General features: G+C 36.7%; 1 protein-coding gene across 1 annotated transcript; it reads right to left on the bottom strand.

Annotated features, from left to right (window-relative positions):
* Positions 1-2294: 2294 nt before the first annotated feature.
* On the bottom strand, positions 2295-10671 carry LOC145131789 (uncharacterized). Its single transcript, XM_079066445.1, has 16 exons — positions 10573-10671; positions 10380-10462; positions 7155-7276; positions 6462-6521; positions 6201-6320; positions 5889-6008; positions 5654-5795; positions 5342-5512; positions 5111-5266; positions 4900-5006; positions 4604-4697; positions 4311-4452; positions 4043-4199; positions 3854-3970; positions 3625-3751; positions 2295-3552 (listed from the first exon to the last, which is right to left on the bottom strand). Exons 1-16 carry the CDS (start codon positions 10625-10627, stop codon positions 3298-3300), a joined length of 2028 nt encoding a protein of 675 aa, XP_078922571.1. The 5' UTR covers positions 10628-10671; the 3' UTR covers positions 2295-3297.
* Between the last annotated feature and the right edge of the window lie 7432 nt (positions 10672-18103).

Below are 18103 nucleotides of genomic sequence, written 5' to 3'. Positions count from 1 at the left end.
ACGAAAATTTTTGATTTTCCAAAATCTGGTTCTATTCATGGTGTTCTAATATCTTCAAGTATTACAATGCTCGATAAAGTTACAAAGGCAATGACGGTTCATGAGAAATATGGGGTGACGTTTGGGATATAGTTAAAGCTGAGTCAGCTGGCAACAACTGAACTCAACGATTTGAAATCTGAAAGGCAGGTTATTCGAAGCTCTGTTGGCGATGTTCACTCCATTTTGCTTCACCTTCTTGATGCTCATGATCCCATCATCACCATTACCATCCGAAGGCACTTGGCTGAGAAACTCAGACCTGCACTGGCTATCCTTAGTCGTATTGAGGGTGTTCCGGTGACTGGTGTCCAGCCGAAGCAAGGGGGAGAGAAGGTAGCGAAGACTCAACCACCTCCTGAACCGAAATCAACTACTGAACCGAAGGATAATGAAGCTTCGGTCAGTAAAAGGAACAAGAAGAAAAAGAAGATCGGTGAAGACGACATTGATGATGAAAATGATGTTTTTGAAGAAAATCCTGAAAACCTTTATCAGAAAACAAAACCAACTAATAAAGAGCTTGAAGAAAAGATCAAGAAGCTAACGGCTGTCCAAGAGAAGAAGCAAAAAGAGAAGGAGCTTATAGAAAAGAAAAAGTCCATTTTTCCAGAATGGACTATTGACTCGCTTCAAAGAAGCGCCATAGACGAACCAAGTGTTCTTTGGCTCGAACCAGTCATGTCCTTTGGGCTTGAAAACTCCAAGGATGCACAGTTTGACATGCCAATCACTCGAAAGGCATTCATCTTTCACTGCTTCAACTCAACTGCTGCTATCCCTTCTCCAGACCCGAAGGTGGATCGGGATCTTTTGGAGTTCTATCTGGAATTTGCTCAATCACAGTACCTGACATGGAGCTCACAGAAAATTACTACTGTCAAGGTTTCTGAAGCCTTACTCAGCAGGGAAGTTTGTTAATGTGAAATTCAAAGTGACTCGAGGCTCTGAAGGCTCGGTTCACAACTTTTCCCTGGCTAATCTACCGAACCTTAACCCACACGACTGGATACTCCTCAACAACATTTTGCTGTCCAATCCTCAGGAGTATCAGCCGATCATAGACCATATCAAGCGAATGCTTGTATGCTACATTCACGAAGTAGCGAAAATGGACCAAGAGGTCGCCTCTGCCATTCACAAGCGTCCAACGATAAAACCTTCTAGCAGAATGGGCGATGTAAATGTTATGGTCAAGGGTAGAATTGATCCCCAGTCTCACACAGTGATGTTCCTCAGAGGCGAAAAGCAAAAGTGTATCTTCGCTCTGTGTGATAAGCACTTATTCTCAACTGCTTGCTTGGAGCATATTTTGGAGATTATCCACAAGTGCAATCAGAATTCTGCAACCGACAAGAAGATGTTTACTGACATGCTGAGATGGTACATTCAATTTCGGCAGACTCTTCTTGCAATCATCCCTCGGCTGTTCAAGGTGGTGAAAACTGTGAAGCCTACTCAAAGAAAATGATCTCTCGCCTCATTTGACGCAAAGGGGGAGATTGTTGGGCTTATAGTGTTGCGTCATGGGCTCGGTCCTTAGCCCAGTTTTGGAAGCCGGTTTGGGCCTGTCCAACCGTGCATGTTTTTCTCTAGGGTTTAGTATTTAAGCTGCATGCATGCAGTCTTTGTTATTAAGGTTTTTATTATTCTGATTGAGGATTGTAAACCCTAGCTCGCCTCTACAGTGGAAGTTCTTCATAGAGCTCTGCTGAGGCGTGACTATATTTGAATCATAAGCATAATGTTGATTCTGTTCTGTGTTCTTAATATTATTGTGTTTGTTTTGTTTGATCTTCATCTTTTACCTGTGAAAGATCTAATCAATCTGAGATTTATTCTCATCAAGATTGATTAGAAGCAGCCATTGAAATTAAGATATTACAGCTGAAGTGGTATATAGAAGAACTTTTATCCTGAACATAGAAATGATTTAGATACCAAGGTAATCTACAAATAACTATAATTTGTTCTTATGGATTCAAAGGACAACCACTTAGGCTCTGATACCATTGTGAAAGCAAGGATCTGTGCGGACAAGGTTTGAGAACTCAAACCTTGAATTAACTTAAAATCAATGTCTACTAATAATAACGATTTAGTCAAGTCTGGTAAACCAGTCTTGTCTCAGAATAAGAAGTTCCACAAAGTGCTCAAAGTGAATATATAATAAGTATGAATAGTGTAAATATATTCTAGAACAATAAGAATGTTAGAAAGAATGTTTGACTGAATGAGTCTTGATATTGATGCGAAAGGTGTATGTTCCACACACGATACAAAGGTGACTACTCCTTAAATAGTCAGAGGAGTGACTACATGACAAATCTGATAAAGTGCATGAACTAGGAGACATCTGAAGATCAACAGACTGACACAACCATTGTTGATGGTCTTGTCTCTTGTACTATACGAATAGACAAAAGGAACAATAAAAAATAGTACTTGTAACAATAAATGCATATTACAAACTCAGAATAACTTCAACAAAAGATGCATCTCAGACTAATCTTCACTTCAAAATGGTCTCCACTTCGGAACTTTCTCGCCTCGTACAAACTTCACCTTAGATTGCTAAAGGATCACTTTTCATGTATCAACACATGTTTGCTTTAATAACATACGCCATGTGGGCTTTATAATTATTTCTTTAATGTTTAAATGGGCCTATCTATATTAGATTAATACTCGAACTAGAAATCATTATCCAAATTTCCTTAGGAGGGACTAATAGTCTAGTGCTGACTCCACCATTGAGGACAAGACCGTTATCCAATGAGCAATGGGAATTGTACCTTTCGCCATGAGCCCAACATGGCAACCTATAGTGAGGCCCAAAAGAGAGAGACGTCCACCTGCAACTGCAAGGTTAATAAACTAGCCGAAGCCTAAGTCGAACCGCCACAAATAAACCACGAAGTTTCATCAAGGGATTGATATGGTCAAACTCATGTTTTCCTTTTTTTTTTTCGCGATAGTAAATTGTTCATTCTTTTCAGTAATTTCACTCATATATAGAAGTTAGAAGTAGTGGGTTACTTTTATTCCATTCTTGATTATTTAATTTTGTATGCCTTACTTTGGATAATATGCAGAAAATTGTTTCAAAAACCCTGTCCCTCCTTTTAGTCTTCTTGGGAGCTAATGACCGACTCCAAGACGTTGTAGCATTTACAAAGCCAAAGCAGTAAAGAATATAATGCATTATTTGTGAGTGCAAATATATATATTTGTTTAAAATGGCATTTTGTATAGTTATCAATTTTTTTTAACAATGGAAGTCGGAAGAGCTTCTAAACGGATGTAGTCGTACATTACTCCTTGAAAACGACTTTGATTGTTTGCTTGCGTTAAGTAGATTAAATTTTCTCCACAAGTGTAAAAATAGTTGCATGGTATTTTAATGTTGAACAACCAATATACACCATGTATTCCATGCCTTGCAATTGCATTGTCTCCACCAATTTTCCCGGTTGAAAACACAGGATCTTTGTTCAAATCATTAATACGTACCTAAAAATCGCAATTAATTCAAACATGATCGATTTTTCAAGATTGAACATATGTACGTATAAACATATATACCTGCAAATTAGATTGATGTGCGGAAGCAAGTGCCACTCTAAGTATATATGCTTCACTTTCATTGACATTGTCAAGGTTAAACTTGATCGTCCATGTTGTCTTCTCATAAGTGTCATTGTATGTTTTCCTATAAAAATACATTAAAGAATTGTAAAACTTATATACATGAAAAGTAAGTATTATAAAAAAAACACAACAAATTAAAGTGAACGAATAAAATATGAAGGACCTGAGAACATGAGCAAAGAAGAAATCATTGGTATAATTGCTCTCTCCAACCGTGTATACTAAATCTTCATCGGGATACAAATCTGAATATCTGTCCCACAATCCATACTGTCTAAACCTGTTTAATCAATAATGATCTTATATAATGTCTTAATGTTTTGGTGTTTTACGATTAGTAAGAACTACTAACCTGTTAGGATCACTAGTAAGAAAATTGTTGGCATATATCGGGTCAGGTTCAGGGATGTAAAACTCAGCTGCTGAGCGATCTGGAAATCCTATCTCCCATAGAGTCGGACCATCTCTTGGGGGCTCGTATACAAGATCACCCATGTAAATATTAACACCTGTTAATTAATGTTAATTTATTCTTTTTGTTAGTTATAACCTTTTTTTTAAAAGAAATATAAGATTTGCAAAGTTATATAACTTGTTAATTAATAAGTATGTACTAGGACCTGAAGTAATATTGATGATGGTTGAATTTGTATAATCACCAATAAATCCGGGGACCCAAGCGTATAGATTATATTCACCAGTGATTATGTTTGGTATTTCAAAATAGCCATCCTCATTTGCTTCGGTCCAAAATTGATATTTCTAGTTATGATTAGAGCAGAACAAGTAATTAATTAATTAGTATGAATAGTAACTGCAAATGAAAAGAAATATTTTGGATGGATCGATCACAAAATAAATACTACTTGACAAAATTGTGGTAAAAGATATTTTTTGAATAATAGTACTTCACCTTGCATTCTCTTTGCCATGATCCCGCTTCCCCTGGTGGTGCTAACCCGATGTAAGCACCCTTTGCTGATATGCAATCGTCGCCAGAAATGAGCCTACATATAAATCATGCGTTTTTAGAATTTCATATAGCGAAATCTAACATACTATTAACTTTTGTTGAAAAAATAAAATAAAATTATGGTTAAGCCATTATTCCTAATTTTATGTGTACAAGTGTTTAAATAATGCAAAGGATTTCAGATCCAGATAATATATACACGGCGGTAGCTAGGATTTGGGATTTTAATTACGTACCTATCTTGGACAAGTAACCTACCGCTAACGACACCCCGTTGATCAGCATATTGGAAGTCAGCAGAAGCGGGAAAGTCATATGGCCAGAGCTCCACTTCAATAGACATCTGAAACATAGATAACAACAATGAAGTTCGATGGATTCTTATATAAAAATATGGGGAGCTTTCTTTTTAATTTTAAATTAAAAAGCAAACCAAATTAAATTAACCTGGTTTTTGGCATCATCCCAAAGCGTAAGAGGGTCTTCCTCATCGGAAACAGTATTGAGATATATAAAAATGGGGCCAAAGACTTTCTTCCACGACTCCCCTTGAGAAAATTTGATCACCATATCGCTTCCACCATAATGAGTACTTGCAAATACCTGAATGAAGTACTCTCATTATTTATCTCACATGTATTACGAGTAGGATTTTTTTTGTAGGACTAATTAACTTACTGCAAGAGTCGTGGGTCCAACATGAGAATTCAACTCGGGTTTAATAGGACCACCAACTCTAAACTCATTACTTGGTGTAATTTGCCAAAATCCCACGCTAGGATCCTTACAAATCCATCCATGGACTCGAAGATCTTTTAATTCACAAGCATATTGATACTTATCGTCTACCTGCAACATATATTTATATCATATAACTTCACACACACACACACACACACATATATATATATATATATATATATGATTTCGTACAAATTATGTAGCTAACGATTAATTTAATCATAACTAATTAATTAATTACGATGTAACCTGTCCTTTGAAGTTAGGCTCCACAGGATCAACAAGGAGAACTGCCTCTGGATAGGCTAATTCTTCACCTCTTCCAGGCAACCGATCATCTGGCAAAGGCATATTCCTCTGCCGGTCGTCAGACATGGCCATATAATGAAACCTAATTAATTAATTATTTTATTATCTTTGCAATTAATTTAATATGCATCATATTGTTTCTAAGAATGAAATGAAAATGAAATTATGTACGTACTTGTCTTTCCTCAGCTTAAAAGCAATTCTGGTATTATCAAGATTGAAACTTGGCCATTCTTCTAAATGTTGGTAAATTGCGTAGGTATAAAAGCCTGATGATCCACGAAGCAAAATATACCTGCAAATATATATACCATATTAATGGTATCTAGTCAACTAATTATCAGTAAATTAACACCAATTAAGCAAGGTGATGATCAATTCTAGCTCATTTACTTACTCACCAGTCACCATGGACTAGGACAAAAAAGTGAATATTATTGACCAATTAATTATAGTATTAATTAACTAATGCAACAATCTTGAGAACCTTTTGTCGATTTTGAGAGGGACTAACTTTCCCTCATCATAAGAATCCCATGTTCTCGAAAATGAGAGTTCCACCTGATCTTCAGTTTCTACTACAACTTCACAACTTGTTCCTGCAAGCCTGCAGTTCATTATGCAATATTAAAATCATATATCATCGATTTCGTTAATTAAAACAATTTGAGAGTAATTTCTTAATTAACTTAAACCCAAAAAGGCAATTAGAGACAAGATCTATATCAATCGATCGAGATGAAATTACCTTTCCAAAGTACCTTTGGTTCCGGCACTTCCCGGAGGACTCCATACAACATCCCAATAACTAAAACCAAAACAAAATCCATAATATTCATATATCTATCAGTTTTGTAGTTTTATGAAACTGATAAAAGATAAAAACTTCACTTGACTTGATATAAATGAATTTATTGTGTAAGTTTTTCTATACGAATAATATTGAAATGAAACTTTTTAATTATACCCTTAATTTCACATAATTAAGAAGGACATTCATAATGCATCAAACTCCATAAAGTTAAACAGATTGTCACATCAATATTTTATATTTCATACAACTCTATAAATTTTTTCGTACAATGCATTCAACTCTATAAAATTCAATGAAACATATTTAAATATTTATTTAAGAGTTAGAAAACTTTCCTTTTTTCCATTGAGGGGTTCAATGGGCATTGAACTCAAAATCCATTGAATACCAATGTCGCATCTTATAATGGTAGAGTTTAATTAATTGAATGACAACTAAATTTGCCACCTCATTCAACTCTTTCATTTAACTCTCTATTATTGATGCTCTAACAAACAAGATTTATAATTATACCTCAACTATATTTTCCTTTACAATAATACCTCACAATTAATTAATTACCATGGACTTAACAAATTATAACTTGCCTTTCTTGAAACAAATGAATAACTAAAATCACATTTTTACCCTCGATTAGGTTCATCATTTATTATTTCAAGTAAATTGTCGATTCCTTTGTACTCTATGCCCGTAAGATGTCCTTCCGGATTTGAAAGAGTGATTTGGACAATACCGTTATTCACCACCACCTGCAATAATATTTACAAGGAAATTATGTAAATTAAAACGACTTTCAACTTTTAAAAACTAAAAATTAAAGGGTTAATGTTATAAAATGATAACCAATAGTAAGAACGTTTATCTTTATGTTACTTATCTTTTAATTGTATTAAAAATGTTATTTTTTTTTGTTTTATTGTACCATTGGGGTAGATTTCAACCTCAAAAAACTGTAACATTTAATATAACATAATATGTTTATTAAAGTAACATTCAATGTGTCCATATGACATACTATGTTTGTTTAGGTCTTTCCGGTGACATAATATGTTTGTTTAGGTCTTTCCGGTGACATAATATGGTGACAATGAGACCATTATGACATTTGATATCAAAATTACCCGATTAAAATTCATACATTGAAAAAAAATTAGTGACCTATTGAATAAAGGTAAAAAATAAGTGACCAAAAATATAAATTGTGTTTTATTAATTGTTATTTTATAACATTAATAAAGGTTTTTGTTTTTTCTTTTAATGCCTATTATACTTGGTCTACCGAATGTATCCTAATAATTTACTGAACATATAAAAAAATAAAGTGAATATTTGTTTGAGTATAACTTTTGTATGCATTTAATTAAAAATTGAGAATACTAAACACACAAAATGCAATCTCGTGACCCTTTTAATCTTTTGTCATTTTCAAGGCAGATATATGAAGCACATAAAGCAACATCAATCAATCATTGTTACCAACTTACCAATTATAATGATTTTAGAGTAAACTACAAAATATAGCTAAGAGTAAATTACAGAAATGGTACCTGTGGCTCGCTGGTACAAGATCGTCTAAGTTTCAAAAATTTGACACAGACAATCATCAATCATTATGGTTTCATTTTTTTTTCTTAAGTGGTGTTTTGGTCTAATTTCCTTAGGTAGCTACCGCTAAGTCAGAATAAAAAACCAATATACCCCTCCTTTTTTGTTTTCTTCTATTGTGTGATCACTTGGTTTAGACCAATTATTCACTTTCTAAACCATATAGACCAATTATGTAAACCAACAACAAAATGAAATAACTCCCTAAGAGAGGAGGGAGTCATTCCCTCCCAACCCACTGAACCTACTACCACATCATTTTTTCTCTTTTATTTTTCTTCATCTTTCCGAACCCACAACACACGGAAACCCTATCTTTTTGAACCCACTCAATTAAAAAAAAAAATACAAAACAATCAAATGTAAAATCTTAATTAGCAATAGAGTTATCGGCGGTACCACTCTCGTTTCAACGAGTGGGTTGATTGGTTTCACTAACCCACTTCATCATCTCTCTCTACTTTCTCTTTCTTATTTTCTCTTGTACCATGTGTTTTAAAACTTGTATCTTAGTTGTTTTGTATTTTTTTCAATTGAGTGGGTTGAGTGGTTTCAAAAAGATAGGATTTCCGTGTGTTGCGGGTTGGGAAAGATGAAGAAAAAGAAGAGACAAAAATTGATGTGGCAGTGGGTTCGGTGGGTTGGGAGGGAACGACTCCCTCCTCCCTAAGAAACGACCCCATCATTCACCTTGCACCCCGATAGCCCTCTTTCTGCCTCCATCACTACCATAAGCCACAACCCCCTCATAGCCGATAACTCAAACATCACCAACTCTCATCGCCCGCATATGTAACTCATCTCTCTCTCTCTCTCTCTCTCTCTATATATATATATATATATATATATATATATATATATATATATATATATATATAAATGCTAATTTTGACTGGTCTACATGTAAATAAGTTGGTTTTCATTTATATTTGATTCTAGTGGAGAAAGAAATATATTGAAAATTAAAAATTCAGATAACTTGATTTTGATTATATATTTTGTAGAAAAAAATTATATCTTATAATAGTTCTATATTCAAAGAATAAAATATTTTTATCAATAATTTTACATTAATGACATCCACCTAAAAAGTAGGTTGATTTCGGATATATATATATATATATATATATATATATATATATATATATATATATATATATATATATATATATATATATATATATATATATATATATAGGGTTAGGTTCATGTGAGACGGATTAATTTTGTGAGACCGTGAGACGCAATCCTAGCCACTCATTTAGTAGATAAAACAAAAACATTTTTAAAATGCAAAATAATTGAAAATTTTCGAAATTCTTTTTTTCCAATATTATTTTCGGAATATATATTTTCCAAAAAAAAAAATAAAAAAAATACCAAAAAAAGTAAAAAATAAATACAAAAAAAATACATTTTTTACATATTTTAGTAGAATATTTAGAATATTCTACATATCTGGCAATCTAGGAGAATATTCTAAACATTCTAAAAATCATATTAGAAATGTACAGTGTAATATTCTATTAGAATATTTCACGTATTTTTCAAAAAATAAAGTTCCGAAAATGAGAATTAAAAAAAGAATTTTTGGATTTTTCCTTTTATTTTGCATTTTAAAATTATTTTTAGATTTGGTCTCACGGTCTCACAAAATTAGCATGGTCTCAAATGAACCTGAACCTCTTTATATATATATATATATATATATATATATATATATATATATATATATATATATATATATATATATATATATTAAATGGTTCATTAAGTAACATAAAAACATATGTATTGTAGAAAGGATATATATTTATTATTGATATAATAAAATAAATGGCTAACTATTGTGATGCTCTTAGTTTTTAAATAGATTTATTTATTGTATAAATAGAACCAAACTGAATAGAAATAGGAGAGTTAGTCTCATTCGTTTCATTTTTATTTCAAAAGTTGGAACCTTATGGGTATGAAACCAGTTTGGTTCAATGGACTGCACTGAATAAATGTTTTGCAAGACTAGTAGATAAGTAAACTAGTCATGAAGACATTCTGTCGCTATAAGCATCAATTTGTGTCGGAAGATTCTAATCCACTTCAGTTTTTGGTTTCTTATAACCACTAAATCAGTTGTGATGGATTACGATGGTCGATAGAATCAGTGGAAATTAGTGGCAAAGTTTCATTAGTTCTGGTAGTTTGGGCTAATTATAAAGAAAGATATATATTACAAGAAACGATACCTACATGATTCTCTTGGAACGATAGGTTCACCATTTCTGTTGTGCTTGCCATTGACGATCTTCGAGCTCTTGTTACGCATAACCTATCTGCACTATGCCAATATACATACATTCAGATTTTCAGAAAACATCGGATGAAGAAAAACAATAAATAAAGTAGTAACTTATCATCCATTTTCAATCAAAATATAATTAACCTGCTGAAAAAATACCGAAGCTTAAAGCGTAGAGAAAGAGAAAACGAGGATACATTAATTAGACTCTTCTTGTTGAATGAGTTCAACCCAAGAAACCTCCATACCATATATATATATATATATATATATATATATATATATATATATATATATATATACACCATAAAACCTTTAATTTGTTTTTTAAAACCCAACTTAAAAGTGTGTAAAGGGATCTTCAAGCTATATTGATGATATGACAAATTATTTTAAAAACTATCAAAATTACTAAATATGAAGTTAGGGGTGAAAAAAATAAACGTTGTTGTTGCTAAAAATGTTTTTTGTTTTTATTTTTTGGTTAAATCATAAATAATCGTCCGATGGTTAAACCATAAAAAGATGAAATTAAAGTTACTTTTATGTAATTTAAAGTTTTAGGGATATAAAAACCTCTTATAACAATTAGTCATTTTTTTGATTTGTATTTTCAAAGTCTCAATGGTTAAATAAAAAAATTTGATGGTTAATTTGAAAACAATTTAAACTTCAATAATAATTATGGAAATTGGTTTAAAAAAAGCTTTTAAAAATAATTAGTAATTGGAAATAATCTAAAGTAATATTTTTTTCCTAACCTTAAATTTCATGAAGTGAACAAGATTTGTTCCTGAATTTGTTACCACAATAATGTTCATTATACGATATGTATGCAATCATTTATGATGTACATTATCTGAAATTCATGTTAGAAAAGTAATTCTGATATTTAAATATTATGATATTTCTGTAAAAAAGATACATAATTTTTTAGGCCCCAACAAAATTACTCACGGACTCCGGTAGAAAACACACACTCGTGATTGTATAAGTGGAAAGAGAATGACCGGGGAAAAAGGAAAACATTTGATTATTAATTAAAATTCTGCCGTTTTAAAAAAAATAATACTTTAATTATTTTTAATGATTTTAAATCCCAAAAATACTTTCCATAACTTTTTGTAAATAATACTGTTTTTTTTTCTTAAAAAGGGATTAAATTCGTTGATGGAAGATGGTTACCTCAAGTCAAGTATCTATGAACATCTTTAATCTCTAATATATAATGACCAAGGAAAAAGGAAAATATTTGATTATTAATTAAATTTAATTATTGTTAATGATTTTTAAATCCCAAAAATACTTTCAGCCTAACAAATATGAATATTTTCCATAACTTTTTGTAAATAATATTGTTTTTCTTCTTAGAATAGAATTAAATTCGTTATTATGGACGATGGTTAAAGTACCAAGTTATGATAAGTTGTGAACATCTCTAATCTCTAATATATATTAAAAGAAAACTTTAATTCTAAAATGAAAAAAAATATATGGGCTCTTATTAATGTCCATCAATCTTTACTACATCTAATTGTAACTTATGCTCTTAACTTGAAAACCCTAATATCCTCTATACACCATATAGTCACCGTCAAACCACATCTCCTATGTCTCTCTCCTTTCTCTCTTGATTCTCCATCAACCATTTCTTATGACCACCATACGTCGCCGATACAATCTTCAATAAGGTAACCGATCAGGAACTCCCCCCCTCCCCCCCCCCCCAATCCCATTAACCCTCACGTGCTTAACTAAATCTCTTTTCTTAATCTGCCTCCTTCATTAACTTTTCGTTGCTGAACTGAACAATCACTATCAATATTAATCTTACAGGTAACATCTTTTCAAACCCATAGCAAGCACTTGTCATCCCTTGGTTTTCATCGAATATCATAATTTTTAAGGTATATTGTGCCATCTAATCTTCGGAGTTGCTTAAATATAAACAATTATGATGATATTACACCAAATATATGTTAAATTTCTCCTTTATCTATCTGAATGTTTTCATTTATTTCAGATTAGATTTAATCAATACGTTTAGGATTTTGAAATAAAGGGTCGTATTTGTATCTTATCATATATATAAGCCATGAATTGATTTTGCATATATGATATCAAGAAGGAGAGATGGAAACTTGCTGATGAAGGGTAAAACTCATTTTTATTATTTTGTAAGATGTGCTAAATGAATTTATTTAATCTATAAATAAGAATTATGTATAATTAGTTTTCACAATAGGTAGTAGGTGTTGACGTACCCCATCGGGAGTCCGTCAAATACAACGGAGCCGTCAGTCTGGCAAACGAATCCGAACGACGAACAACTAAAGTCGGGTCCTCGCGTTCGCTCGTGCCCTCGCGCCCCCGTACTTATTCCTTAGCGCCAAAGCATCAAGGCCAGAGTCGAGACAAAACAGTACCAACCCACTCACAGGGCGACAGGTGTGGTTTCTAAAATATCATACCTGGAGAACCTACACCAATGGCAGGAAACCACTTGCGGAACACGGTTCACTAATCAGAGTCCACCTGGCTCTGGCGGAACCTGAAAAGGTAGAAAGTACTGACGGGGATCTGTCCCCCCTTTGCCACATGTATAAAAGGCACCCTTCTCCCCCAAGAGAAGGGGCCGAGATCTCTAACCCTTCAACACTCTCTTTACACTTTTAAACCTCTCTCTCAGACCCTCACTTCCTTGATCGTCAGAGCCTCGTTCCGGGACAACCTCCCGTACGACGTCTGACGGTCTCCTCTTCTTTGTTGTGATCCACAGGCTCTTCATCCCCACCCACAGAAAGACGAAGTTAAGTCGGTGACATATCACAACAGTTGGCGCCAGCCGTACGTACACACAGTGAGGCACAACCCAATAAACAAAAAAACGTGCCTACAATGGTGAGCACGCGCACAACGCAGGCGCAACACGACAACATCGGGCCATACGGTGTTGTCACACGCAGAACGGCGACCACCTGGTGCCAATCTATTACTTCCTTAGTAAACGAAGCGCTGACACCAGACACACAACGAAAGCAAAATGGAGTGTTCACGGCCAACAGGTCATGCAGGAAACAAGAACGAACTCGAGCAAACCACGGCGTGCAAGCGTTGACCCAACAGATCAATAGTATTAACTTTTCACCAGACGACCCGAGACCACCAGAATGGGATCCCAGAGACCCAATCCTCATGACCGCATGCATAAGACACAAACAAATCCACCGAGTCTACATAGATAACGGCAGTAGCACATACATCTTATACGAACATTGCTTCCGGCAATTACTAGAAGAAAGAGTTGAAGCCCCCAGCAGGTGGACCCCTGGTCGGCTTCACAGGGCATAGTCTATGGCCCCTCGGCACAATACACCTCCCACTGACACTATTCAACCACGGCAGGAGAGAGAACAAAACACGAACAATCGAATTCTCTGTAATCCGTCACCCATCAGAACAAAATATATTGTTAGGGCGTCCAACACTCTACGAGCTACAGGCAGTACCGTCAACAATTCACGGCACATACAATTTTAGCAAAAGGACCAGATCAGTGACCATCATCGCCGATGCCCCATACAGATGGACTTGTCACCAGATCATGGCGGCGGCGGACCTGGTCAGTGCCTCCAAAAAGTACAAAGAAGACCACTCGCTGGAAAAGCACGTCATACACAATGAACACCAACAAGCAATAAAATCGGAGCTAACCTATTGGCGGAAATCAAAGCCCAACTAGTCGCATTACTAAAATGGTTCGTCGGGGTCTTCGCATGGCAACCCGCAGATATGACAGGTGTAGATCGAAGGATCATCGAACATAACCTTAACATCCTATCGAGCAGTGCTCCGATTAAACAAAGAAGGAGGTGGCAGGCGAGTGATAGAAACAAATCGATTAATGAAGAAGTTTCGAAACTCGTGGTTGCGGGCATTCTCCAGGAAGAAATGTTCCCCACATGGATAGTAAACCCGGTTATGGTAAAGAAGTATGATGCCTCATGGCGAATGTGCATCGACTACTCCGAATTGAACAACGCATGCCCAAAAGACCACTATCCCCTCCTCGAAATCGACCAAAAGGTCGAACCCTGGAAGGTTTCCAACTCTAATGCTTTCTTGACGCCTACAAAGGCTACTACCAAGTCCATATGTGGCAAGAAGACGAGGAAAAGACAACCTTCCACATTGATCGAGGCATGTTCTGCTACCAGAAGATGCCATTCGGCCTAAGAACTGTAACGACCCAATTTTTAAAAGAAAATTTTCATTTTTCAATAGCCAAAAATACTTTCCATAAACCACAAGATCTCAAATACAATTGTTTTCAAATTCATAAATAACCATGTTATTTCAAATCATCAGAGTGTCCCATAAAAATGCCTGAGAGAGAGTGCACACCGCGTCATCAAGCCTTGCCCTTGCCCTTAGGGTCGGATGTACCTGAAACAAATCCACAAACTATAAGCTAATGCTTAGTGAGTTCCCCAGAAAATACCCCACACAATCCACATAAACACATAATCATATTAGCTATAAAAGCTATATATATCACAACAGCCATGCATTCAAACATATAAGGATGCCATGGGCTCCCCTACATGGTCTTATACCAAAGTGCCATGGGCTCCCCCACATGGTCTTTCATCTAATTGCCATGGGCTCCCCCATGGTCTTTAACTGACAAGCCATGGGCTCCCCCACATGGTCTTATATCTAAGTGCCATGGGCTCCCCCCATGGTCTTCCCTGCAAGTATCATATAAACACTAGCATACCACTTAGCATATAGCTAACTATCATACCACATATCTCTACTTCAACTAGTGTAGCACATATCACAAAATGGGCCGGCCTTGGTGCCTTAGACCCATTGGTATGGTGAGGAGACTCATCTCTCGAATGCTGAACTGACAAGGTCAGATCCGATAAGTCCAACGCACAGCTCCAACTCAACTGCCTATAAGCATCATTGTGATTTACTTGTTACAATCCCGAAATACCACAAATACCCTCAAAGTCAACCCTGGTCAACCCTGATCAAAGTCAAGGTCAACAGTCGAGGTCAACAGTCCATGTTGACCTCAACTCGTCGAGTGCATCCAGCAACTCGTCGAGTCACTTGAGTAACTCATCAACTCGCCGAGTTACCTATGTAACTCGTCGAGTTCCTTAATGTCCAGAAGACCGAAAACTCATGCAGACCAAAAGCTCTAATCCTTCATTGCACTCATTCAAAATCTCGAAAACGGTTAAACCCTACCCGACTCGTCGAGTCGACTAAGGGACTCGACGAGTTCCTTCAGTCCTTTTTGTGTTCAGTCCTTTCCAGTGGGATCCAAGGTCCCAAACTTCAGATCCAACTTCTCCTAGAGTAGTTACCACGTAAAGTTGCAAACTTTACGTGCATGCAAGGCCTCACAAGGCTAAAACACCAAAACTAAGTTTCCTACAAGGTTTTAGTGCATGGGAAGGGCCTAAGCTGGATAAAGTGAGCAACTTTATGTCATTGAATACCTAGAGATGTCCAGATCTGGAACCATATCCTTGTGACAAGTCCAAATCCGAGTATGACACGCTTTTGGCACCAAAAGTGACCATAAGTTCTTTAAATAGGGTACAAACCCCTGAAAATTAGGGTTTCTCTTTACAGTGCCTACTCGTCGAGTCAGGGCCTTCCGACTCGTCGAGTAGATCTGAAGTCCTGCGTCCTTATAATAACCTGTACTCGACGAGTTGGAGCTCCCCCACTCGTCGAGTCCCATCATAAATTCCTAAAACTTATAAAATTAAATAATACCTGGAACAGGTGTTACAAATCTCCCTCACTTGAACTAGACTTCGTCCTCGAAGTCTGCTGACCCAAATAAGTCCGGGTAGTGATCCCGCATCTCTTCCTCCAGCTCCTATTTCCATTCGGAGCCCCTTCGGTGCTGCCATTGCACCTTTACTAACTTCACCTCCTTGTTTCGAAGAACCTTGGTCTTCCTATCTAGAATCGCAACAGGCCTCTCAATGTAGTTCAGGCTCTCGTCCACCTGAATGTCGTCCAGAGAAACGACCGCGGCCTCGTCGGTGACACACTTCCGAAGCTGTGACACATGGAAGGTGTTGTGAATCTGGCTAAGCTCGTCCGACAGATCCAAGCGGTAAGCCACCTTTCCCACTCGGGCAATAATCCTGAATGGTCCGATATATCGAGGCCCTATCTTGCCCCTCTGCCGAAACCTAATGACTCCCTTCCATGGCGACACTTTTAGTAACACTAAGTCCCCCACCTAGAACTCAAGTTCCGATCGCCGTCGGTCAGCATAACTTTTCTGACGGCTCTATGCGACTCGCAACCGGTTGCGCACCTGCTGAATCAGGCCGATAGTCTTGAGCACTACCTTAGTGCTCCCTATGACTCGGTGTCCAACCTCGCCCCAACAAACTGGGGTCCTACATCTCCGACCATACAACATCTCAAACGGAGGTCGGTCGATACTGGCATGGTAACTATTGTTGTATGAAAACTCTGCCAAAGGGAGATATGTATCCCAACTACCTCCAAAATCCAACAAGCATGCCCGAAGCATATCCTTGAGTGTCTGGATCGTACTCTCGCTTTGGCTATCTGTCTGAGGGTGGTATGCCGTTCTGAAATGCAACTGAGTGCCCAGTTCCTCGTGGAACGTCTTCCATAATATAGATGTGAATCGAACATCCCAGTCAGAGACTACTGACACTGGTACTTCGTGCCTGACCAACACCTCTCGTACATAAATATCCGCCAATTTCCCAACGGATATGCTCTCAGTGATCGGAGTAAAGTGGGAACTCTTCGTCAACCTGTCCACAATCACCTATATGGCATCCACACCCCTCACTGTTATCGGTAACTTCGTGATGAAGTCCGTAGTGATCTTTTCCCACTTCCACATGGGAATTGGTAGCGGTTGAACCTTGCCATGCGACCGCTGATGTTCGGCCTTGACCTTCCTGTAGGTCAAGCACCGCTCCACGAACCAAGCGACATCCCGCTTCATGCAGGGCCACCAATAGCTCAGTCTCAGATCTCTATACATTTTTGTAGCCCCCAGATGTATAGAGAACTTGGACTTGTGTGCCTCCTCCAATATCTTCTGTCTCACTCCTCCGGTCACCGGTACTCACACCCGGCCACACTGTGTCAGAAGACCTCGACTATCCCAAAAAAACAAGGGATACTACCCCTGAATCCGCTCTATCTTCCAATTCTCTTTCTTCACACCCTTGACCTGAGCCTCCTTAATCATATCCAACAATTGAGAGATCAACTTCATCCTTAAACAGACGTTCCCAATCAGGGAACCTGCTGTCTTGCGGCTCAAAGCATCGGCCACCACGTTGGCCTTCCCTGGATGGTATAAGATCTCACAATCATAATATTTCAGCACGTCCAACCACCTCCTCTGCCGCATGTTGAGGTTCTGCTGATCCATCAAATATTCAAACTCTTATGATCGGTATAAATAGTGCACCGCACTCCATACAAGTAGGGCCTCCAAATCTTGAGGGCAAACACCACTGCCCCCTAATCCAGGTCGTGAGTGGGGTAATTCGCCTCATGAGGCTTTAACTGCCTCGAGGTGTAAGTGATCACATGCCCCCTCTGCATCAATGCCACCCCTAACCCTGAGATTGATGCATCA

This window comes from Lactuca virosa, chromosome 1 (assembly GCF_052849685.1).
Source record: "Lactuca virosa cultivar CGN04683 chromosome 1, Lactuca_virosa_CGN04683_v6, whole genome shotgun sequence".
NCBI lineage: Eukaryota > Viridiplantae > Streptophyta > Magnoliopsida > Asterales > Asteraceae > Lactuca > Lactuca virosa.
The sequence above is the reverse complement of the archived record's forward strand: the minus strand, read 5'-3'. Positions and strand labels throughout refer to the sequence as shown.

What these genes read in the sequence shown, in the direction of transcription:
- LOC145131789 (XM_079066445.1), bottom strand. Translation starts at nt 10,627, where the DNA reads ATGTATCCTCGTTTTCTCTTTCTCTACGCTTTAAGCTTCGGTATTTTT. An exon ending in CTTCGGTATTTTTTCAGCAG is followed by an intron (nt 10,463 to 10,572) that starts GTTAATTATATT and finishes GGCATAGTGCAG; the next exon opens with ATAGGTTATGCGTAACAAGA. An exon ending in ACCAAAGGTACTTTGGAAAG is followed by an intron (nt 6,321 to 6,461) that starts GTAATTTCATCT and finishes AATGAACTGCAG; the next exon opens with GCTTGCAGGAACAAGTTGTG.